Consider the following 24,916-nt stretch of genomic DNA (forward strand, 5'->3'; position numbering starts at 1 on the left):
AGAACAAGGACTACGGGTTGACTGGTGGGCCTATCTTCAGTTACAAAATCGATACAAACAAGATATAAAAGAATATGGAATATATCTTAAACCACAGCAATTAGATAAAATTTTACTAGGGCCAGACAAAAAAAATATTACCCAAATTTATAAATGCTTGCTAGAAGTAGAATTGGAAGAAGAAGTAGTGAAAGGATGTATGATTGCATGGGGCCAAAATATTGGACATAATATAAATTTATCAGATTGGGAGAAAATATGGAACAGAAATTATAAATTAACAAAATCAGCAGCATACAAAGAAAATACATATAAAATGTTCTACAGGTGGCACCTGCCCACTTCGAGACTAGCGAAAATGTATCCCAAATGTCTCCCATATGCTGGAAATGTAAAAATAAAGATGGAACATATTACCATATGTGGTGGTCCTGCCCCGTAAATATTGGTTAAAAATTAAAAAGTGGCTACAAGAAATTACGAATGAACAATTAGATCTAGAACCCGAACTTTTTTATTGGGGATTTTTAAAAAAATACTTGAAGAGTATAAAATATTTAATACTACATATATTAACTGCTGCTAGGATGGCCTTTGCTCAATGCTGGAAACAGCCATGTGTGCCCTCAGAGAGACTTATTATACAAAAGATTATGAATTGCGCAGAAATGGACAAACTAACTCTGAGTCTGAAGGGTAAAGAGACACCAGTATTTTATGGTATATGGGAACGGTGGTATGGATGGATGGAAAGGAGATAGGAATATTTAGTTACCAAGCATAATCAATAGATAAAATAAGAATATAAATATGTAGAATTTAATGTTTGTCATTATTGCACCGATTATTGTCAGATGAAAAACACCACAAATAGCTGTTAAATGATATAAGCTTTTCTTATGCTTTTAATGTAAAAAAGTTCAATAAAGTATATTTTTAAAAAAAGCACCTGCTATTTTGATTTCCTTTCCACTTGCACAAATATCACAACTAAAGAGTCCATCTTAATTGGGTGGGGGGGTGGGGGGATGGGGAAGAGAAGACCTGATCTGATTCAAAGTTTGAAGCCTTGGGATTCTGAGCTCTATCATGGTTGGATTTTGGACTTGCTCGGGCTGGACACTTAGTCGTCTGGATGTGGGTCTCGACCTGAACTATCTCCCCCTTTCTAATTCCAATCTCCAAGACTGGGCAATGTTGAAGACTTCATTCCTGCCCTCAAATAGTAAGGCCAGCCATGGAATCGGCTGGGTGCAGGAACCAACACTGTCCATGGCCCAGGTGCACTGCTCACTTGCATGTGCCAGCCTTACTGTTTGAAACCTGAACAAGCCTTCAACTGAGTGAGGAGGCACTGCAGGGCCAGGCCCCTCACACCCCATCCAACCGACCAGAGTGAAGCACGACTAACTCCCTCCCTCTCCCTCTCTCTCTCCCTTTCCCTCTCCCTCTCCCTCTCTCCCCCCCTCTATCTGTCTCGCTACGGTGGCAGTGGCAGCGCTTTAGTGCCTGGCTGGCAGGGTGCTCAGATAAGCCATGCGGGGCGGGGGGGCAGCTCCACAGCCCTGCCTTGCTTCGTCCTCCATGCTTCACTACCTCACTTTGAGGCCGCTACATCAATGCATTGCTCAGCCTCCTGCTCCATTATGGTGGTGAACAAGGAGGCTGAAAGATGAAGCAAGGCAGGGGGTGCGGACCTGTCCCACCTGAGAGTCCTTCAGCCAAGCCACCCATGCCAAAACCTCACCCCCACCACACACATCCCTTCACTAACCTGCTTTCCAGCTCTGTTCGCCGCTGCAGTGTGCCGGGCAACTAAAGTAGTCTGTCAGACTACGGTAAAAAAATTGTTCAGACCTTCCAACTCCTCAAACACAAAAAAAAAGACCTCACGAGTTTGGAAGGTTTGGACTACTTTTTTTACCATAGTCTCACAAACTACTTTTGTTGCCCTGCATGTGGTGATGGAAAACTGGGCCTGTGCGCACACACGCATGCCAGGATGGCATGGGTCAGGCTGAAGTGATGCAGGCTGGCCCCCTACATTTTCCAGGATGGCCATGTGCCCATGGGCCTTGAGTTTGACACCCCTGATTTAAATATAAACAACAACTCAAATATGATAGCCAATTTCTAATAAAATCTCCAAACACTGGGCCTAAAGGTCCATTATGAAACTTGATCCTAACTTTAAATTTTACTAAAAACAATATCAATAGATTTGTTTGTTCTATTACTAGAGAAGTAGTCCCAGATGGTTCAATTATTGTTGTAGTCTATAAAACACTCAAATGAATATACCAGCATAATATATTCACAACTAGCATGACTAGGATTAAAACTAATAGTTTTATAGTTTACACTTTGAATAGTATAATATAAATCACAAAAACACTTTTAGCAGGTTCTTGCACACAAGATTGTCAACCATCCCAGTTGGCACATTCTAAAAAAGGAACTCCTGGTCCAAAGAGTTCACCAAGAGTAAAACTTTATTGTAAGTTTCATCTAGGTTCAGCAGAAGCAAAGTCAGTTTTGAGGTTTTCCTGTGAAAACCAAAATAGGTAAAAACCCTATTTTCTCTGGGGCACCCACAGTTCATTATTACATGCAGTGCTTTTGTTTTGGGAAAACAGTCTGCACCATTTGAACAGTTCTCAGACTTTGATCTTGGTGAGTATCTCTTCTCAGGCAACAGTAGGCTCTCATGCATTCCTTAGCATTCCCCCCTCCCTAGAAATTTACCAACCCCGCTCCCAATTCTGTTTGACAAACTACGAGCTGAAATCAGGTGCAGGCAACAATGAAGCCGAGTCAGTTTTGACTTCTTTTTTTTTTTTGCTTTATTGAACATTTCATAAAAGAGCAATAAGCAATTGACAAAACATTGAAGAATATTACTGTTTTATTTGGGAGACTAAAAATCATGCATAATTCTAATCATTCATTTCAAAGAATTTGCAAGAGTAGATGTACCTATGACATCCTGAAATTAGAAATGAATGTAAGATATTCTGGATCAGAGTTTCATGTTAATAGTGATGCACATTTGTTTATTATTTAAATTACTATTTAAATTTACTGAGATCTACAGAATTCTTTATTTATTTATTTATTTTGTCACAACATCATACAAAAAGATTATATAGTATATACACATATAAACATATATAGGAAGAAGAAAAGAAAAACAATAGGACAGGAACGGTAGGCACGTTTGTGCGCTTATGCACGCCCCTTATGGTCCTCTTAGGAATGGGGTGAGGTCAATAGTAGAAAGTTTTTGGTTAAAGCTGTTAGGATTATGGGAAGAGACCACAGAGTCAGGTAAAGTATTCCAAGCACTGATGATTCTGTTGCAGAAGTCGTATTTTCTGCAATCTAGATTAAAGCGGTTTACATTAAGTTTAAATCTATTGGTTGCCCTTGTATTATTGCAATTAAAGCTGAAGTAGTCTTTGACAGGAAGGACATTACAATAGATGATTCTGTGAGCTAAACTTAGGTCTTGTCGAAGGCGACGGAGTTCCAAGTTTTCTAAGCCTAGGATTTCAAGTCTGGTGGGATAAGGTATTTTGTTGTTTTCAGAGGAATGGAGAACTCTTCTTGTAAAATATTTCTGGACACGTTCAATTGTATTGATGTCAGAGATGTGGTGAGGGTTCCAAACAGGTGAGCTGTATTCTAGAATTGGTCTAGCAAATGTTTTATATGCTCTGGTTAGTAGTGTGGTGTTTTTGGAAAAGAAGCTACACAAAATTAGGTTTACAACTCTTAGAGCTTTTTGCTATGTAGTTGCAGTGGCTTTGGCACTTAGATCATTTGACATGAAAACTCCAAGGTCTTTAACGGGATGGGAGTCGTCTGTAAGGTAATGTCCATCTAGTATGTACTTAGTTTTAGAGTTCTTTTTTCCTATATGTAAGACTGAGCATTTGCTGGTTGAAATTTGGAGCTGCCAATTTTTAGACCAAGCGGTTAGATGGTCAAGGTCGTTTTGAATGATAGAAGTGTTGTCTGTGGTGTTAAATAGTTTGACATCGTCAGCAAAGAGAACACAATTACTTGAGATATGGTCACAAAGATCATTAATGTATAGAATGAAGAGTGTTGGTCCAAGGCCGCTGCCTTGAGGAACGCCACTCTTGACAGGAACAGGATTTGATAAAGCATTGCCAATTTTGACCACTTGTTGTCTGTTAGACAGAAAAGCAGATATCCATTTGTGGAGGGGTCCTGAGATGCCATAGGATGTTAGTTTAAGGAGAAGTTTATCGTGTACTACTGAGTCAAAAGCTTTGCAGAAGTCTATGTAGATTGCATCTATTGATTTGCCTTGATCTAGATTTGAAGTCCATATGTTTTTGCAGTGGAGAAGTTGTAAGTTACATGATAACTTTTTCCTGAAACCAAATTGTTTGTTGGAGAGTAGGTTGTTAGTTTCTAAGTGTGAGGTAATGGATTGATTGATGATAGATTCGCCTCACTTGTGGGGTCCCGCATTTTTCTCGCTGTTATCTATAGAAATGGGTGAGATCATTAGTGGCTTGTGAGATACCAATAGCTGATGATACTCAGCTGTACAGCCAAAGAGTGCTGTCGGTGTCGGAAAGCGTCTGGATAAACAGGCTCAAGCTCAATTCCAAGACAAGTGGCTGGATGCGGCATCCCAGTACAGTCAGCTGAGTCCTCGCTGACTGTAAGTCATTGACCCGATGGAGATGAACTTGTCCTCCTGGATGACAGCTGTCTTTGAAGATCATTTGGCCGTCTCAGGACTTTTCACCAGGTTCCTGGTTCAATTCTTCCTTTCTGAGGGATGTTGGTCACTCACGCTCGTGGTCTCTGGATTACTGCAATGCTCTCTACATGGGCCTTGAAGGGCATCCGGAGGCTGCAGTTAGTTCAGAATCAGCTGCTGGTGATAGAATGTGGCAGTGATCTCCTGCAGACTGCACTGGCTGCCTGTGGCTTTTGCGCTTTAAGGTGCTGGAGAAAAAGCGCTCCATGGCATTGGCGGGCTATTTACCGCCTGCTGCTACCAAATATCTCAGAGTGCGCTCTTACAGAGGACTCCTCAGGTGCCGTCTGTAGTCTGGCGACACCAAAGGGCCTTCTCTGTCTATCTGGGAAACTAGGACTTCGTAATTGGACCTAATTTTGTAATGGACTAGGTTTTTAAATTTAGATTTAAATGGGTTTTATTATATATATTGTTTAATTATGGCTATATTTAATAAGTTTTTTGTGACATTTTATCTTGTAAAATATGTATTTATTTGTCTGTAACATGAGTCCTAGAGATGGCGGTATAATCTGAATAAACAAATAAACAAACATAAACATGAAGTAGTTAAAGTTAAATACTTGGAGTATACATTAGCATCGAATGTAATATATAAAAATAATTATGAGGTATTGTGGGAAAAGTAATTAAGAAATGGAGAAATGGAAAGTTACAATTATCATTGTTAAGAGTGGCAGCTATAAAAATGAATGTTTGCCTAGATTTTTATTTTGTTTCAAATGATTCCAATATTGAAGAAAGATGCAAATTTACAAGAATGGCGAAAGGATTAATAATTTTGTATGGAAGGTAAAAACCGAGGATAAGTTAAAAATAATGCAAGACATTAAAGAGGTTTAAAAATGCCTAACTTGAAATTGTACTATGATGCAGTTGTTTTAGCTTTAATTTCTATTGGATTAATTTAACAGGAAAGGATTTTGAATATAGAAGGTTATGGTTTGTTATATGGATGGCATGCATATGTAATATATTAAGAAAATTGATACATTTAAGAATAATATGGTCAAGTGCTTTGTGAGGTTTGAATATCAATATAAGTTAGATGGAAAGATACCAATATGGACTATCCCCAGACATATGATAGAGAATATAAATATATTACAAAATGGTTATCCTTACAAAGAGCTTTTGACTATAGAAAAGGTGACAGTTAAAATCTAGGGAAATTGAGGGATGAAGGAGAAATTATACATGGTTCCAGTATGGACAATTGCAATCTAGATGGAAAATAGATCAGAAAATTGGTATAAAACAAAGTGATGATAATTTGGTAAAACAAATAAAAGATCAGGTCAACAACATATAAAGTTATATAATGTATTGGTTGAAATTGATTCAGAAATGGAGTTGGTTAAAGATTGTATGGTAAAATGGGCACAAAATTTTCAACAACCTATAATGTTAGAAACATGGGAAAAATTGGGTGAGGAATGTTAAATTACATAAACACAAAATTTAAGAAAATTTTATAAAATGTTTTATAGATGGCATTTAGATCCTAAAAAACTGTCATGTATGTCAAATGTGAAAGCAAAATGTTGGAGATGTGATTGTGAGGATGCACCTATTATCATATATGGTGGACACAAAAAGTTAAAGTCTTTTGGATTAAAATATGGTGGATTATGCAGAACATTTTGAAAAGAAGATCAAGTTTGTTCACAGTTCTTTTTTTAGGAATAATTCCAGATTGCACTGTTATAGAGACAAAACTGATTTTGAATTTAATAACTGCTGCAAGACTATTGATTCACAATATTGGAAGAAAGAAGACTTACCTACAATTGGAGAATGGATTAGTAAAGTATCAAATTTGCAGAAATGGCAAAATTTCTGCCTACTTGAAAGACTGTACACAAGAAAAATATATTTTGGAATGGAGGAAGTGGATTGATTATATTCAAAATAAGTATCAGATTAAAAATATCAATTAGTTTTGAGTGAAGTTAGGAATTGCTATGTATTAGTTTAAGAAAGAATTGATAGTGTGATGGTGTGATGGTGATGGTGTGAAATGGAATATGTTTTATATTTTTAGATTATATTTGTTAGTTACAATACCTGTATTCTGTTCTGGAAGTCTCAGGAAATGGGGGAAGGAAGACTATAAATTGATTGGTTGCCATTGTACAGGAATAATGAGAATTAAACAAGTTGGAATGGTGTAAAGTCGACTGCTCTACACTCCTGAAGGAAAGGGTAAGGAAGAAGTAAAGAAGGAAGAAAGTAGGTAGGCAGGTGGGTAGGTAGGAAAGAAGGAGGAGAAGAAAGGATAGGAGAAGAGGAGAAGGAGAAGATAGAGGTTAGAAAGGATGGTAGTGAGAAGTGGGAAAGAGGAGGAAGTAGGAGCGAGGAAGGATGGTGGGGAAAGTTGAAGAAGGATGAGAAGGAAGAAAGGATTAAGGATGGCAGTCGAGCAGCCCTGATTGAGTATAATTTGAGTATAGGATTGATTGTTGGATAAGTGATTGTATTGTACACTGGTCAAATTGTGGGAATTATTATGGAAAATAAAAATTTTGCCTTAAAAAAAAAAAGAGAAAGAGAGAAATGCAGTGGTTATGTCAAATGCCAAATTTTATGGCCACGTGCCAACACTACTACCAGCCTTATGCTTTCACTCGTTACTGTAGGCGTGAATATCTCATCATAGTGCACATTTTTCTTCTGTGAGAAACCTTGCTATATATTGAACCTCATTATTGGGTAATACTTTCCTTTTGAATACACATTTACCTCCTATGACTTTCCAACCCTATGGCAAAGTCATAGATGTGAACACTTTATGTTCACCCATGGATTTCATTTCTTTGTCCATGGCTTCTTTCTACTTTACTTGTTCAATTTTAGGTAATGCCAATATCTCCTAATAGTTGTTGGTTCATTACAAACCTTTACTTTACTAGCAGAATACCTGTCAGGTGGAATCCCATTATTCCATCACTCTGACCTGCATGGCATTGACAGTTTCTCCTCATATCTCTAATAACTTCTTTTTTTCTCAAAATTAAAATCTAAATCCACCATAACTTCTGCATGATCAGAATCTTTAAAAATTCCCACATCTACCTTATCCACATTGTTCAACAAATCTTTAGAAAGAAAAATATAATCAATTCTAGAATATGTATTATATATCTTAGAGAAAAAAGTATATACTCTTTCAATTCCTTTGACCTCTCTCCACACATCCACCACGCCGTTTCAAAGCATCCACTTATTTAAAATCCCCATTTTATTTGCTCCTCCACAACGGGTGGATTAGTACTATCTATTTTATCTCTGATTAAATTAAAATCCCCAGCCACAATTACTTTCCCTACACTTTCATTCTCCAAAATTTTTGTTATTTTTTCAAGAAATTCTCTTTGTTTCTCATTCGGTAAATATAAATTAACAAGTGTCACTTTTTCCTCATTAAGATTTCCAACAATTATTACATATCTTCCATCCTCATCCAAAATTACCTGATGTTTTTCAAAATACACCCTATCTGATATCAGTGTTGCAACTCCTCTGGCTTTTGAAGTTCCAAATGCTTTTTCATATATTTGCATACCTTTTATATACATTCTATTTGAATCTTCAGATTTCTGATGGGTTTCTTGTAGAAATAAAATATCTGGTAAATCTCTTTTAATCTTAAATTCCAATCTTCTTCTTTTAATCTGATTCCCTGTACCCTTCACATTCCATGACATTATTTTTATGACTCCCATTTAAAATATAAATTTTTCAATCCTATCCCCGCCTCTTCCTTTCTGTGCCCAAAACCCAACATTAAACTCCCATATAACCAACATTTAACATAAAGAAAACGATAAAAAAACCAAAAAAGGACAAAAAACAAGACAAACAATAAAATACAAACAATCTTCTTCCCCCACATCCTCGTCGGTTTCGCCTCTATAAAGAGAATGGGGGAGAGGGGACGTGCCAATGTCCGGGCCACTTCTTTCGGGCTGTCTATTTAAATTCATCACTCAAGAAAAAAGATAGTGATGGCTCTCTTCCGCATTCGGCTTCGTATTTTCCAAGACTCTTATCTGCTTCTTCTCCTACTGTATCCTCACGACTTTTCTTCTGTTCAACCAACACAGGTGATATTTCTTTCCTCTTTAACCCTTTAGGGTCTTGCCCCCCAATAGCCCCTTTTTCTTCTTCTGGGGTTGATGTTTCCGCGTGTATTCCACCCATCTTAAGCATTTGATCTTTTATCTCCATTAAATCCTCCACCTCAATCAGTCCAAGCTCCCATAAATATAATATTGCATCTATGTCTGGGGTAATTGTACGCATCCTTCCTTTATAAAAAAATTTCAATTGTTGTGGTGGCCTCCAATTATATTTAATTCCATTATCTCTCAAAACTTTTGTAATTGGTTTAAAAAAAAATCTCCATGCCCTTTCTTCTCTTGATATATCCGGGAAGACTTGAATAGTCTTCCCTTCAAACTTCAAAGCATCTCCCATCTCTCTCACCTTGGCCATAACTTCCAGCTTATCACCGAGATTTGCGAACCTGACAAGCACATTCCTGTTGGAGCCATTTTGCCTTCTATATCCAATTCTAAAAACACTTGCCAGATCTGCTATTGTAAACGTAAGTTGCATGTCAAGATCATTAATCCATTTTAAAACCCGCTGTTTCAAATTGTCCTCCTTTTCTTCTGGAATCCCTCGGATAACCAAATTATATTTCCTCATCTCTTCTTCCAGGAGACAAATTCTCTTGTCTTGCTGCTCATTTTTATAAAATATTTTACCAATTTGCCGATCCACTTTTGCCTCATGTACATGGATCTGCTCAAGTTCATCTTTAATAATTGTCATTTCCTCTCTTTGCTTTGCAAAATTTTCATTCATTTCTTGTTTCATTTTTTTCATTTCCAATGTCATTTCCAATGTCATATTATCCATACACTCCGATAGTCCTGCTATTTTTTCCCCAATTTTATTTAAAGCTGCAGCAACTTGCTGCGTTTCTGAAAGTTGTTGAGTCATTTTAAAAAGTCTTAAAAAATTTCCAAACTAGTATTTCAAACCACTTTTGCAGAGGGTCTTAATGAAGATCAAGGGACAACAGTCTTTTAATTGAAGCCGAAGCGGCTTATTTTGCACTCGTTATCTCTCAGTAGCTTGTGACTCATAGTCACTCCACAAAGGAACACAGATAACTCACAGCTTTTAAACAATAATCAGCGCCATTTTTTCTCCACGTCAGCAAAGGAAAAAAAAAAATAAGAAATTTACTGCTTCATTCCAACTTAAACTTCGGGAAAAAGTCCTCTTTTGTTATCTGTGATCATAAAAGCACATAAACAAGCTATTAATTTCCTCTCAGAAGAAGAAAAAAAAAATTGTCCGCCCAGTAAAATCCTGCTGCTGCCGATCAAGTCCAACACAAAAGATCAATTTAATCTTCAGTTAAATTCTTCTCATTGACAAATTCAGTCTTTAATATTCACTCCTTGACCTCAGCAATAAAACACAGAACACGATAGTTATAATAGGAAGAGCAAAAGACAACAATTTATTCCAAACTTATCGTGTCTGCCAGTCGGCTAGGTCACCCCCACGCTGTAAAAACTCCTTAATTCAAACAGTTTCAGATGACCTACCAGTTTTAAATTCAGTCTGCTGGGCTGTTAACACTTTCACTTCACGATTTATTAACTTTCATCCGTAACGGTGCATTCCAAACACATAGATCCTCATAAATCTTCATTAATAAGCCCTGTGAAGTGAAGGAAAGGTCCTTACCCCACCACGGTCATGGCCACGCCCCCCTATCGCTTCTCGGCCTTTTGGCTAAGATCAAGTGTATTTGTATATTTTTTTACAAAGTCAACTTATTGTCCCCCCAACAATCTGGGTCCTCATTTTACCTACCTTATAAAGGGTGGAAGGCTGAGTCAACCTTGGGCCGGGCTCGAACCTACAGTAATTGCAGGCTCTGTGTTCTAATAACAGGCTTCTCTACTGCCTGAGCTATCCCGGCCCCTTCAATTTCTGTAGCACCTCTATTTTACTCTTTAGTAAATAGCAGAAACCAAATCTGCTGTAGTCATTTACAATGACTAGTGCATACTTTTCTCCTCCCAAACTGGCTTGCATTGGCCCCACCAAATCTGCATGTACCAGCTCTAGTGCTCTTGTTGTCTGCCTTGTGCTACTTTTGCTTACTGGGAATGCCTTGGACTTTGATGACTTACATACTGCGTAGTCCAAGCATGCCTTACACCAGTAATGGTGAATGTTTTTAGCACACAGAAACTTCTGTGCTCAGCAAAAGCTGAACCTCCGGGTTCTGGTGCGCATGCGCAACCAACAATCAGCTGGTCAGCATGCATGCACACACCTATTTTTGGCACTGCTGCATGAGCAAAGGATAGCTGATCATCACATGCGCATGCATGCCAGAAACCCAGAAGACAAACAGGCAAGACCACACTTCCCACACAGCTTCATGTGCTCCTTTAGGCACATGTGCCATAGGTTCGCCAGTGGAGAATTCTTCTTGTAAAATATTTCTGGACACGTTCAATTGTATTGATGTCAGAAATGTGATATGGGTTCCAGACAGGCGAGCTGTATTCAAGAATTGGTCTAGCAAATGTTTTATATGCTCTGGTTAGTAGTGTAGTGTTTTTGGAGAAGAAGCTACGCAAGATTAGGTTTACAACTCTTAAAGCCTTTTTTGCGATGTAGTTGCAGTGGGCTTTGGCACTTAGATCATTTGATATGGAAACTCCAAGGTATTTAACAGGGTGGGGGGTCATCTGTAAGGTAATGTCCATCAAGCTTGTACTTAGTGTTTAGGTTCTTTTTTCCAATATGTAAGACTGAGCATTTGCTGGTTGAGATTTGGAGTTCTCAAGTTTTAGACCATTCGGATACAAAGTCAAGGTCTTTTTGAAGGGTAGTTGTGTTGTTGTTGGTGTTAAATAGTTACGTCGTCAGCAAAAAGAACACAATCACTTGTAATATAGTCACAGAGATCATTAATATATAATATGAAGAGTGTTGGTCCAAGAACACTGCCTTGGGGAACGCCACTTTTGACAGGAATAGGATTTGATATAGCATTTCCAATTTTGACCACTTGTTGTCTGTTTGACAGGAAAGCTGTTATCCAATTGTGGAGGGGTCCTGAAATGCCATAGGATTTTAGTTTTAGGAGAAGTTTATCATGTACTATTGAGTCAAAAGCTTTACAGAAGTCTATGTAGATTGCATCTATTGCTTTGCCGTGATCAAGATTTGTAGTCCATATGTTTTTGCAGTGAAGAAGTTGTAAGTTACATGATAATTTTTTTCTGAAACCAAATTGTTTATTAGAGAGTAGGTTGTTTATTTCTAGGTGGAGGGTAATGTATTGGTTGATGATTGATTCCATTTCTTTGCAGGTGATGCAGCATAGAGAGATTGGTCTGTAATTTTCAACTAGGCTGGGATCTCCTTTTTTGAAGACAGGGATGACTGTGGCTAGTGACCAAAGTTTGGGAAGGGAACTGGTCATGAAAGCTTTTCCAAAAATTATGCTTAGGGTTCTGCTATATTAGTGGAAAGTTTTTTTAAGAAGTATGCACATAGTCCTCAGGTCCAATAGATAGGGATGGTTTCAGTTTGCAAAGAGCTTTTTCAACATTATCTTCTGTGAAGTCTATATGTGTTAGTTCGTTATACTCATTGTTGGTACGATTGGGGAATGTCAGATATGAGCCATTACTGTTAACAAAGAATGTGTTAAAGAGGTTTGCTTTAACTGTTTCATCATTATATTCTTTGCCGTTAGATTGTTTTAGTGGTGGGATGGATCTTGAGTCTTTAAGTTTGTTGTTCACAAAATTATAAAAAGCATGATTGGTATTTGTGCGCAGAAGGTCTTCTTCTTGCTTGGTGTGGTAATTGGTGCATTCAGTTTTTATTTGGTTACATATATTTCTGTAGCGGTTTTTGAAATTTGTTACATAGCCCTTTTTGTTTCTTCTCCAGAGGGATTTTTTTGGATTGCAGTTTTTTATTGATATGGGTAATTTGTTTTTGTTTTTTTATTTTGGTGGTGGTTTGTGGTATGTAAAGTTTAATGACTCTATTGACTTTTGGAACAGCAGCCTGTCCATGTGTTGTATCTTTTCTTTGTAAACAGTTTTTCTTTAGATGAGTCATATCACCACATATGAAACACCTCCAGTGTTGGTGTTCTCTTTCTTGCTTTTTATAATTTTTTTGCTTGGCTGTAATCTGGTCTCTTCTGTTACTCTGATCTCTGCAGACATGCTGTCTGTTGCTGTTCTCTCTCTGCTCCTTGGGCCCCCACCTCAGGAATTTCTCCTTGTGGCTTTTTCTAAAATGATGTTTGTTTTCTTCTGAAATCAAACAGGCTTTAAGAGCTTCCATTCTTAAGTCCTGTTCTGGTTTGCACTCATAAACAGCTGAAACAATGTCCCATGTTTCATCAAGACTATTTAACACCAACAGTACTTTCTGAGATTCAGGGATATGCATGCCATGCTGCTCCAACTCAGTAAATAAAGTTTGCATTTGCACCAAATGCTTCTCCACATTCTCATGTGGCTGCAGCTGGGCTCTGTACAATTGTCTCAATAATTGCACAATATTGCATGCTGATGCACTCACATGAACACTTCTTGATTTCAGCCAGGCTTCCTGTGCTGTTGTTAAATTAGCCACATTGATAAATTGTTCATCTTCTAAACTCAAGATGATGTAGGCCGGTGCCTTATCATGCTACCTCTGATCTGCAGCTGCTAATGGCCCCTGGGGTAGATTAACAACAAGAGCTCCTTAGCCTTCAGGAAACATTCCATCTTTGCAGCCCAAATAATATAATTATTCGGACACTAGTGAGGTCTTTTACTAAGACCTACCTAGTGGCAATGAGGGAGGCGAAACGTTCTTACGTTTCCACCCTCATTGCATCGGCAGATAACCGCCCGGCCCCCCGTTTTCGGGTGACCCGTTCCCTCCTTCAACAGGAGGGACGGGATGACCCCCTGCGGGGACGAGCTGAGGAGTTTAATGGTTATCTATACGATAAAATCGTTCAGCTTCGTGATGGCTTGGACCATGATTGCGATGATCCAACCGAGATGGCGGAGACAGGTCTTGTTGAGTTATTTGGGATGAGTTTGATTCTGTGGCTCTCGAGGACGTGGACAGGTTGCTGGGGAGGTTGCATGCAACTACATGTTTACTGGACCCGTGTCCTTCCTGGTTAGTGCTGGCTGCTCAGGAAGTGACACGAGGCTGGCTCCAGGGGATTATAAATGCTTCTTTGGTTGAAGGGGTTTTCCCCGCCGCCTTGAAAGAGGCAGTGGTGAGACCCCTCCTGAAGAAGCCTTCCCTGGACCCAGCTATTTTGGGAAACTACCGTCCAGTCTCCAACCTTCGCTTTCTGGTGAAGGTTGTAGAGAGTGTAGTTGCATGGCAGCTCCCCTGGCACCTGGAGGAAGCTGTCTATCTAGACCCGTTCCAGTCCGGCTTCCGACCCGGCTACAGCATGGAGACAGCTTTGGTCACGTTGGTGGATGACCTCTGGAGGGCCAGGGACAGGGGTTGTTCCTCTGCCTTGGTCCTATTAGATCTCTCAGCGGCTTTTGATATCATCGACCATGGTATCCTGCTGCGCCGGTTGGAGGGATTGGGAGTGGGAGGCACCGTTTATCGGTGGTTCTCCTCCTATCTCTCCGACCGGTCGCAGACGGTGTTGACAGGGGGGCAGAGGTCTTCCTCGAGGTGCCTCACTTGTGGAGTACCTCAGGGGTCGATTCTCTCGCCCACCCTGTTCAACATCTATATGAAGCCGCTGGGTGAGGTCATCAGTGGTTTCGGGGTGAGTTATCATCTGTACGCTGATGATACTCAGCTGTACTTTTCCACCCCGGACCACCCCAACGAAGCGGTCGAAGTGCTGTCCCGGTGCCTGGAAGCTGTACGGGTCTGGATAGGGAGAAACAGACTCAAGCTCAATCCCTCCAAGACGGAGTGGCTGTGGATGCCGGCACCCCGGTAAGTCAGCTGCATCCACAGCTGACTGTTGGGGGCGAGTTAGTGGCCCCAAAGGAGGTGGTTCGCAACTTGGGCGTCCTCCTGGATGGACGGCTATCTTTTGATGAACATCTGGCGGCCGTCTCCAGGAGGGCCTTTTACCAAGTTTGCTTGGTCCGCCAGTTGCGTCCCTTCCTTGACCGGGATGCCTTATGCACAGTCACTCACGCTCTGGTTATGTCTCGGCTGGATTACTGCAATGCTCTCTACATGGGGCTGCCCTTGAGGTGCACCCAGAGGCTGCAGTTAGTTCAGAATGCAGCTGCGCGAGTAATAATGGGAGCCACTCGTGGCTCCCACGTAACACCACTGCTCCGTAGTCTGCACTGGCTTCCTATGGTCTTTCGGGTGCGCTTCAAGATTCTGGTTACCACCTTTAAAGCGCTCCATGGCTTAGGACCCGGGTACTTACGAGACCGCCTGCTGTTACCCTATGCCTCCCACCGACCCGTACGCTCTCACAGAGAGGGTCTCCTCAGGGTGCCGTCCGCCAAACAATGTTGGCTGGCGGCCCCCAGGAGTAGGGCCTTCTCTGTGGGAGCATCGACGCTCTGGAATGAACTCCCCCCTGGCCTACATCAAGTGTCTGATCTTCGGACCTTCCGTCGTGAGCTAAAAACATATTTATTCATTCAAGCAGGATTGGCATAATAGTTTGGTTTTATATTGGGGTTTTATTAATATTTTAAATTTTAAATTCATTTTAACTATCAGCCATTTAGTAATTGCTATATTTTAATTGTGTTTTAATTGTATATATTTTGTACTTTATTCTGGCTGTACACCGCCCTGAGTCCTTCGGGAGAAGGGCGGTATAAAAATTTAATAAAATAAATAAATAAATAAATAATTCTTCTAATCGAGTCAGAGAGCTCTCCTTGAATTCAACAACAGCCATCCTGCAAGCCTTTTCTGTCTGATGTTTCTTTATTAGCACAGACAGTCTCTTGGCTTAATTACAATTGCAGTCTTTCCGTGTGATCTGGGCCCATAATCTGTCAGTTCCCTGGTCTCATTTTCATGGCAGCATAGGTGGCACAGCTTTTCACATAGTCCTCCACATCAGCTTTCATTTTTGGCCACCAAAACTGCCTCCCGGCCAAATGCAGGGTTTTTAGGAATTCGAAATGGCCAGCCAGCCTGGAGTCATGGCTGTGCTGTAGTACTTCTAGTCTCAAGCTGGCGGGGACATATAGTTTCAAACCCTTCCAAACTAGTCCATCTCTCATGGTCAGGATATCCCTATTATCTATGAACCATGGGTCAGCTGGGAGTGCTGCTTTCAGTGCCGCCATCAGCTTGTCCTGGCTGGGATCGGGTTGTCATCTGGTTTGGCTCCTGGTGGTGACTTGTGCAGTGGATTGCTAGAGGGGAATGATGGCATGGACGACTTCCTCCCTGTGGCTATCAAATTGGGGTTTTCTTGATAGGGCATCAGCTAGTGGATTCTTCCAACTGGGATGTACTTCAGCTCGAATTTAAACTGCCTGAAGTACTGTGCCCAGCAGATTTGTTTGGGAGACAATTTTCTGGGCTTTTTTTTTTAGAGCTTTGAGGTTTTTGTGATCAGTCCAGACCTCGAAGGATACTTTACCCCCTTCTAGGAAATGTCTCCAGCGGACGAGAACCCAGTGGACTGTGTAGGCTTCTTTCTCCCAAAGGACCCACCTCCTTTTGGTCTCGGTGAGCTTTTTGGACATGTAGGCACAGGGTAGGAGCTGTCCTTGTGGGTTCTTCTGTAGGAGCACAGTTGGCATCCACTTGGATGATGAATTGTCGTTCTGGGTCTGGGTGTTGGAGGATCGGCTCCTTGGCAACGAGTTGCTTTAATTTTTCAAAAGCTCTTTGACAGTCCATTGATTAGGCGAGCGATTGATTCAGCAGTGGTGCCACAGGAGGAAGCCCCATTTTAACAGTTCTGTCAGGGGCAGGGCAACTTCCGCAAAGGCTGTACAGAAAGTCTGTAGAAGTTTGCAAACCCCAGGAAGCTTTGAAGCTGTTTGTGGGTGCCTGGGGGCTGCCAGTTTAGCACCACTTCTACTTTTCCTGGGTCTATCTCCACCCCTCCTCTGGATATTTGGTAGCCTAGGTAATCTAGGGAGGTTTGATGGAATTCACATTTTTACAGCTTCGTGTAGAGTTTTGCAGCAAGTTTTTTCAGCATTTGCTGCATCAGTTTTACATGCTCCTCAAGAGTTTCACTGAATATGGGAATATCATTAGGTAAACTAGGACCCCTTTGTATAGGTGCTCATGCAGCACTTCATTAATAAATTGCATGAAGACTGCTGGGGCTCCGTGCAGGCCAAACAGCATGACACTGAATTGGAAGCTGGTAAGTGGGCAGTTAAAGGCTGTCTTCCACTCATTTCCTTCTCTGACTCTTATGCGATAGTAGGCTTCTCTCAAGTCCAGTTTGGTGAACACCTTGCCCTTGGCTAAGTGGTTTAGCATGTCCTTCATGAGGGGGAGGGGGTAAGTGTTCTCTATGCACACAGCATTAATTCCATGAAAATCCACGCAAAACCTCACCCCCCCCTCCATCTTTTTTTTCTTTAAATAGTACTGGGGCCGCAACTCTGGATTTTGTGGATTGAATGAAGCCCTGCACTAGGTTGGCATCAATGTATTTTCTCAGCTCTTCCATCTCTTTGGGAGTCATGGAGTACATCTTTGGCTTGGGTAGTTTGGCTCCCAGCACTAATTCAATTGCACAATCTGTCATGTGATGAGGGGGGAGGAAGTTGCAATCTTACTTGCTAAAGACTCCTGATAGGTCTTGGTACTCTTTTGGCACCTGCGGGCTGCCGGGAAGTCCATCTGTGGTAGGGGCTGTGGCTTCAGGCTCACTGTTGTTGTTGGGGTCTGTGGCGTTTTGGTCTTGCTCTGGCTTTATGGGTGGTAGTGGTCCGGTGCCTATATTTAGCTTTCTATAGCCATCCTCCCAAGTGATGGTCAGGCCCCATTTGTCTAGCCACGCAAGCCCTAATATGATTGATTTGGTCATTTTTGGAGCTATGACAAATTGGATAAGTTCTTTGTGATGACCCATTTCTAGTCTGACAAGTTCTGTGACTAGTGTGGCAGGGGCTCCGCCAATGAGCATTCCATCAACCTGCTCAAAGTGGATGGGGTATGCCTAGGTGCTCGACTATGGGGAGGCTGATTAGGCAACTGGTGTAGCCATTATCTATGATGGCTTCCACTTCCCCTTGGGCCCCTGTTTCTGGACTACTAGCCTGGTTTTGATAATGAAGGGTGGATGGCTTCACTTACCATCGGATCATCATCACTGCTGCTCCCTTCAGTGGAGCTGGGTGGGGCTTCCCTGGCTGAAGTTCCCTTGACTTTGTTGGGAAGGAGTGGAACTTCCACAGTCTACTTGGTGATCTTCCCCTTGTCTGGCCGTTTCTGCGGGGTCCTCCTTGCCTGGAGTGTGGCTTGAGGGACCACAGCTGGAGCCAAGCATTTGGAAGCCTGATGCCTGTGTTGACCACACCAGTAGCATTTTTATAGTCCTGGATGGTGTGGGTGGTGGCGCTTTAGGTGGCTTAGCTAGGGGTCTTCTTATTGGTTTTTCCGTAGTTGGCTTTCTGTGGAGATGGATTTCTAGATCCATGGCAATGGCTGTGCTGTACCATGCCTGTATCCATTCTGGAACCCCTCTGATGCCACAAGCTTGTCTAAGGTCTAGGTTGAGGGCCTCTTTGAAATGGTGAATGAGGAGACACTCCAGCCAGTCTCTCAGCTTCCTGGCCAGCCTTTGAAACTCCCGAACTAGCTCTTTGGGAGGCCAGCCGGCTTGCTTCACCCCCTTAATTTAGGTTTCTGCTTCTACTCTGTGGGCTATATCCTCAAACTGGCCTCGGAGCAGTTGAACAAATTTGTCAGCATCTTCCAACTGGGGAGCTTCCTCATGATGAAGTTCTGCTATCCACTCTGCTGCTTCTCCCCCATTCATGCAATCTGCAATAGCTGAAATCAATTCCTGATCCAATAGGTATTAATTTCCATATTGGTTGATGTAAGCCCAGATTTGACTGAGGAAGTAGGCTAGTTTTCCTGGAGTCCCATCAAACATAGCTCTGAATTGGGGAGGGGGAGCGGCTGGTGGGGCTGGTTGCTGAGCTGGCATGGGCTGCTGGGCTGGTGCTGGAACCTGCTGTGGGACCATGACTGGTTGCTGGAACTGCAGTGGTGGCTGGGCTAGTACTGGCTGCTGGGCTATGACTGGTGGCTGGAAGTGCTCTGGTTGATGGGCGGCCATGGGCTGTAGGACCAGGGCAGATATCCACAGATATTGCACCCACCCCTGACTGGGGTAAAATGCCCACCCAGGAGGGATCTGGTCTCCTGGAGGTAGCCTGAACACCGGTTGCTGGGGTGAAGTACTTGGTTCCCATAGTCCCAGTTGCAGCCCCTGTAGCATGGGGCCAGACTGGTTCAGTGAGCTTTGTTGCTGCACTAATCCCATTCCTGCATTGGCTTTCACCCCAGTAGACTGGGCCCGATGCGTAAGGCTATGGAACGACCCACTCCATGCTGAGTGAAAGGAGGCCAGTGTCCTGCTCAGTGGTGCTGCAGCTTCCTGGCTCAGGAAAGTGAATGTAGGTTGAGCCAGAGCCCATCTGAGTTGCTCAGTCCCAAGGGGTTGAGTGGCGCTGCCCATGCTAGTTGTTTGAACTGCTCTGGGAAGCCAGCTAGCGACTGGCTGTGTGACAATGGTGGTAATCCCCATTCCCAGGAGTGCTTGCAGCAGAGTTGCCTGGTAACTTCCACTTGAGGGTTGGGATCTGCTCCACCCTGCCTCCACTCATCCGTGATTCTGACAGCATCACCCCCATTATCAGCTCTTGGAGCGGCACAGCTCCCGCAGCTTCACCCCACAGGGTTAGATCCGGTTGTGCAGCTTTTCTTAAATGATTATACAAAATGGTGAAGTCTACTCTATCTTTTTTCTATATTAATTACATTTCCCCCTTCTAAATTCTAAATTAATATTTGAATACTTAGTTGAATGTGTTATCTTGAAATTGAAATCACTGATGGTGATTTTGTCAATGCTGATAGTGTTCAAGTGGTGCTCCTGTCAGCCTCCGCACACTACCTTTATTGTTTTATTACTGTTAGTTAATTGTTTTATTCCTGTTTTTTAGTGGCTAGGCATTGGGAAGAGGTAATGTATCCTTGATTAAGGGCTAGCTGATTCGGCTGTCATGAAATGGAGGGGAGGAGTTTAGGCAGAAATGAAACTTAATTTGCTAGAGATTAATAGAATGTATTCAAAGTCTACAAAGCAGGCTGATAACACTCACAGCTAACGGTCCATGCATACCAGAGAGATGAAACCATCTGGAGATGATCCTCATGTGACACCTGAGGAAAAGGTGGATTGGAAAAGGCTGCCTGACCTTTGGGGGGAGGAGGGATTAATTTGGGAACTTGTATGTGTAAACCACACCTATTGTCCAGAGCTTGCTTTACTTTCATTGCAATCAGTTCATTCTCAGTAAAAGATACCTTTCTCTACAAATAATGGAGTTGGGGGTTTTCTTTCTTGAGTTTTGAAAGGAGGCACGCCTGACATTAAGCAAGTTCTCACATCAATCAGCCATCCAGGAAACACACTGTGGAGGCTGAGAAAAAGAATTCCAGACCCAGGAAGGGACCTGGAAGAGATGGGGGCTGCAGCCTCATCTCACTACCAGACCAGCTGGGAGACCTCAGATTGGTTGACTAAATTGAAGCTTGAAGAAAAAAGGGAGAAACCCAAATGGTCCGTGGGAGTCGGAAGGTTGCCAAGTTACAATGACCAGGCGTAAAGGAAGACACCTTGCCTGGCAGGAAGAACAAAGGAAAGAATACCTTTAAATTGCACAGGTGGTGCAATTGTATAGAGATGCCATTGAGAATCGAAGAGCTCGTGAGAGGTATGAATTATGTGCTCAAGGTTTCTCTGGGAAGGGAGAACAAGAGTGAGACCTGGGGTGTTGCTGAAGAGACTGTTTACACTGAAGAAGCTGCTAGAGGCCGAGAGGAAGCAGTCCAGACCCCGGGGATCTTAGCATCCAGTAGAGGCCAGGCTTCCATTTCTGGGCAGGCATTGCTACGCAGACAGAAAAAGGCCAAGATTCCCCCTCTTCCTGGAAAATATAGTGGGGATTCAAAGGGACTTGGATGTTTCCTAGCTCAAGTGTGGAATCACATGCAAGATTGGGGAGAGGACTGTCTATCTGATGCGGCTCGTGTGAGGTGCGTAACCAGAGCTTTGGAAGGAGTGGCATCAGATTGGTTTGGGACCCTTCACAATGAGGACTCCCCATTACTAAGTAATTATGACCAGTGTATGGCAGCCCTAAGAGCAAGATTTGAGAATCCTTTAGCTGAATGAAAGGCGAGAATCTGGATGAAATCCATCCAGCAGGAGAGGAGGCCGGTAGCAGAATACACCCAAGAATTTCATGAGTTGGTGCCTCACATGAGAGGGTGGTCAGAAGTTGCTTTGTTGGAGAACTACAAAGATGGCTTGAATGAAGAGATTTATACGAATTGCCGGGCGTGTGAGCCCTCCCACACTCTGCAAGGCTGGTATGTCCTGGCGGTGGAGGTGGAGATTGATCTGGCCAGAGATTGCATCCCGGGCGGTCGCACCTGGAGGCAGGCCCCTCTCCTGCCCCACAAGGGAGCTCCAAAAGGTACTGGGGTTACCGCCAGCTTGAAGCAAAGGTCCACAGCATGTTTCAGATGTGGAAAGTAAGGCCATCGGGCAGCCAATTGTGTGGCTAAGCCGGCATCGAAGGTGACTCCTGGTGGTGGAAAAGGAGTTGTGAAGCTGCTCGCAAAGGCTCGTGAGGTCGCTAAGAAGGGACCTGATGTCGTCGAGGTCGCTCCTCCTGCCCAGGGGGAGGTGGGAGTTCTGACTGGCTCCGATGACAGCGAATCCGGGACCGATTCTGATGAAGACCACTTGGTGAGTTGGAAAGGGGGACCCCGACCATTCCAGTGAAATTGCATGTCCCTTCTACCAGGGCCCATAGGGAGATGCTAGCTTTTTTGGACTCGGGGTGTACCAGGTGTGTCATCAGTCCTGAGGTTGTGGAGAAAATGGGACTCAGACTAAAAACTCTAAGTAGGCCTATAGCCTTTTGCCAGTTAGATGGGTCGGTAGCAGGGGGAGACCCAGCCCATTTTGTAACTAAACCAATAGAGATGATCATGGGAGATCACCAAGGGACCTTGGATTTCAAGGGACACTGGAGATGGACCAACCTGTCTTGCTGGGATTGCCCTGGCTCCAGAAATGGAACCCGCGAATAATCTGGAGAACAGGTGTATTGAGGTTTTGCTCCAACCCATGCAGGGTAGACAAGGGAGTTTCCAAAAGAGAGGGAATCATGCCAAATGAAGTAATGGTGACAGTGATAGAACACTTGGATGGTGAGGAAAGAATTCCCAAGGAATACTGGGACCTTCGGGAGGTATTTAGTGAAAAGGCCTCTGACGTGTTGCCCCCTCATAGGCCTACAAACTGTAGCATTAAAATTCTTCCAGAGATAAAGATTCCTAAACCAAATTCCTACCCCATGATGCCTAGAGAATTGGAGGAGCTATGGAACTTGATTGATAAAAACTTGAACCGAGGGTTTATTCAACCAGCTAGGCCATGAATAGCTGCTCCGGTGATGTTCAGAGAGAAGAAAGATGGGTCTTTTCACTTGGTGGTTGACTATAGAAACCTCAATGCTGTTTGTGTAGAGTTTACCCTATGCCACTTATGAAGGACATGTTAGCCCATTTGTCAAAGAGAAAGTTTTTCACCAAATTGGACTTGCGAAAGGCTTACTATAGAGTGCGCATTAAGGAAGAAGATGAGTGAAAGACTGCTTTCAACTGTCCCCTAGGCTGTTTCCAATTCCGGGTGCTCCTGTTCGGACTACAAGGAGCTCCTGCAGTGTTCATGCAGCTGATAAATGAAGTTCTCCATGAGCACCTGTTCAAAGGGGTTCTGGTTTATCTCGATGATACTCTCATTTACACAAAGACCATGGATGAACATGGAAAACTAGTGAAAGCGGTTCTCAAAAAACTGTTGGCTGCGGAACTATATGCAAAATTGTCTAAATGCGAATTTCATCAAACCGAAATTGACTATTTGGGATACCGTATATCTCCGGAGGGACTGGAGATGGATCCAGGGAAGGTCTGGGCGGTATTGGAATGGGCACCTCCATGCACTCACAGACAGCTTCAGAGTTTTTTGGGGTTTGCCAATTTCTATTGCCAGTTCATCCCTTCATCTACAAAGATTGCCCTACCAATCACAAATCTCTTGAAAACGAAAGGGGATGTGAAGCCTAGACTGTCCCGGCTGCTAGAATGGTCGATGGAATGCCAAGCTGTGTTTGAAGCTGAAATGACTGTTTGCTGCTGAACCAGTCCTTAAGCACCCAGATATGGATGCCCCGTTTGTGGTTCAGGCAGATGCCAGTGACGTTGCTGTGGGGGCAGTCCTGCTCCAAGCAAATGCCGAAGGGAAGTTACAACCTTGTGCGTATACCTCTCAGAAACTAACGGATACTGAAAGAAGGTGGGCTATATGGGAGAAGGAGGCGTTTGCTGTTCACTGGGCTCTTCTAACGTGGAGACAGTTTCTGGAAGGAGCTAAACACCCATTTGAGGTGTGGATTGATCACAAGAATCTAGAAGCCTTGAAAACGCCCAGGAAACTGTCACCAAAACAAGCCCGGTGGGCCCAATACCAACCGATTTAACTTCTCCTTGCATTATATTCTGGGTGGAAAAAATTTCTTGGCGAATGCTCTTTCATGCTTACCCCAATATAATAGTGCCCGCATGGATGTGATTTGTCTGATTGTCCCGGTGCAACAGCTTGCAGCCCCAGCGGTTACCTGAGGCCAGGTGAAGACTGATGCGTCCTTGCTTGACCGAGCTGTTGGAGGAGGCGTGAAAAACAGATGCCTGATTCGTAGCCCATTCAAATGAATGTACCATTCGCAATGATCTGGCCTGGGTGGGGGCTAAACTATACGTCCCTGCTAGTTTAAGGGGGACCATATTACAGCGTTGCCACAATGCCAAAGTGGCTGGACATTTTGGATTTGTGAAAACCCTACATCAGGGGTGAAATGCTCCCAGTTCTCACTGGCTCGCCCGATTAGGTAGCGATGGCAGCTGCTGGTTCAGAGGACCGGTAGCAAAATCTCTGGCCCTGCCCCCGCTGCCTTTTTGTGGCTGTGTGAAGTGTGAAGTGCAGCTGCTTTTACATTGTGTGTGAGTCAGTTGTGTTGTGTTGTGTTGTGTTGTGTGTGTGTAAAGTGTGAAAGTTGGTTTTTGATACCTCTTTTTTTTTATACTTTGTTTATTATTTTTATTATTTATTGTTATTGGCCACGTCCACCCAGTCATCTGACCACCAAGCCACGCCCACCAATTAAGCCACACCCACAGAACCGGTAGGGAAAATTTTTAGATTTCACCCCTGCCCTACATCTATTGAAAAGACAGTTCTGGTGGCCGGGCCTGAAGAAGGACATTGAGTCTTACATAGCAAGTTGTCCCGTATGTGCAGCAGCTAAGAGACCACCAGGAAAACCCCCGGGACTGTTGCAAACTGTTACCTGCCCTGGAGCCCCATAGAGAGAAATATCTATGGACTTCATAGTGGAATTACCCGAGAGTGGAGGGAACACTGTTATTTGGGTGGTTACTGATTTATTCTCCAAAAAAATGCATTTCATTCCATGTTCTAAAATTCCTTCGGCTAAAACATTAGCTAAACTGTTTGTCCAACACATCTATAGACTACATAGGGCCCCCTGAACGTATAATCTTGAACTGAGGGGTCCAGTTCACTTCCAATTCTGGAAGGAGTTTCTGCTATTATTAGGCTCCGCCCAGGGATTAAGCTCCACCCATCATCCTCAAACTAATGGGGCTTGTGAGAGATCCAATTTGGTTCTGGAATAATATCTGAGGTGTTACATAAATTATCAACACAATAACTGGGTGGAC

General features: G+C 42.8%; 1 protein-coding gene across 8 annotated transcripts in view; it reads left to right on the forward strand.

Annotated features, from left to right (window-relative positions):
- Positions 1-24,916, forward strand: part of IMMP2L (inner mitochondrial membrane peptidase subunit 2) — a 530,240-nt gene that overhangs the window by 500,107 nt on the left and 5,217 nt on the right. Inside the window, exon 6 of one of the 8 annotated variants that reach the window (XM_058190780.1) lies at positions 17,448-17,498. The exons of the other annotated variants lie outside the window; for them this stretch is intronic. Within the exon in view, the coding sequence (XP_058046763.1) occupies positions 17,448-17,498 (51 nt within the window). The remainder of the gene's footprint in view (positions 1-17,447; positions 17,499-24,916) is intronic. 8 annotated transcript variants of the gene reach the window in all.

Source organism: Ahaetulla prasina, chromosome 7 (assembly GCF_028640845.1).
Source record: "Ahaetulla prasina isolate Xishuangbanna chromosome 7, ASM2864084v1, whole genome shotgun sequence".
In the NCBI taxonomy this organism is placed as follows: domain Eukaryota; kingdom Metazoa; phylum Chordata; class Lepidosauria; order Squamata; family Colubridae; genus Ahaetulla; species Ahaetulla prasina.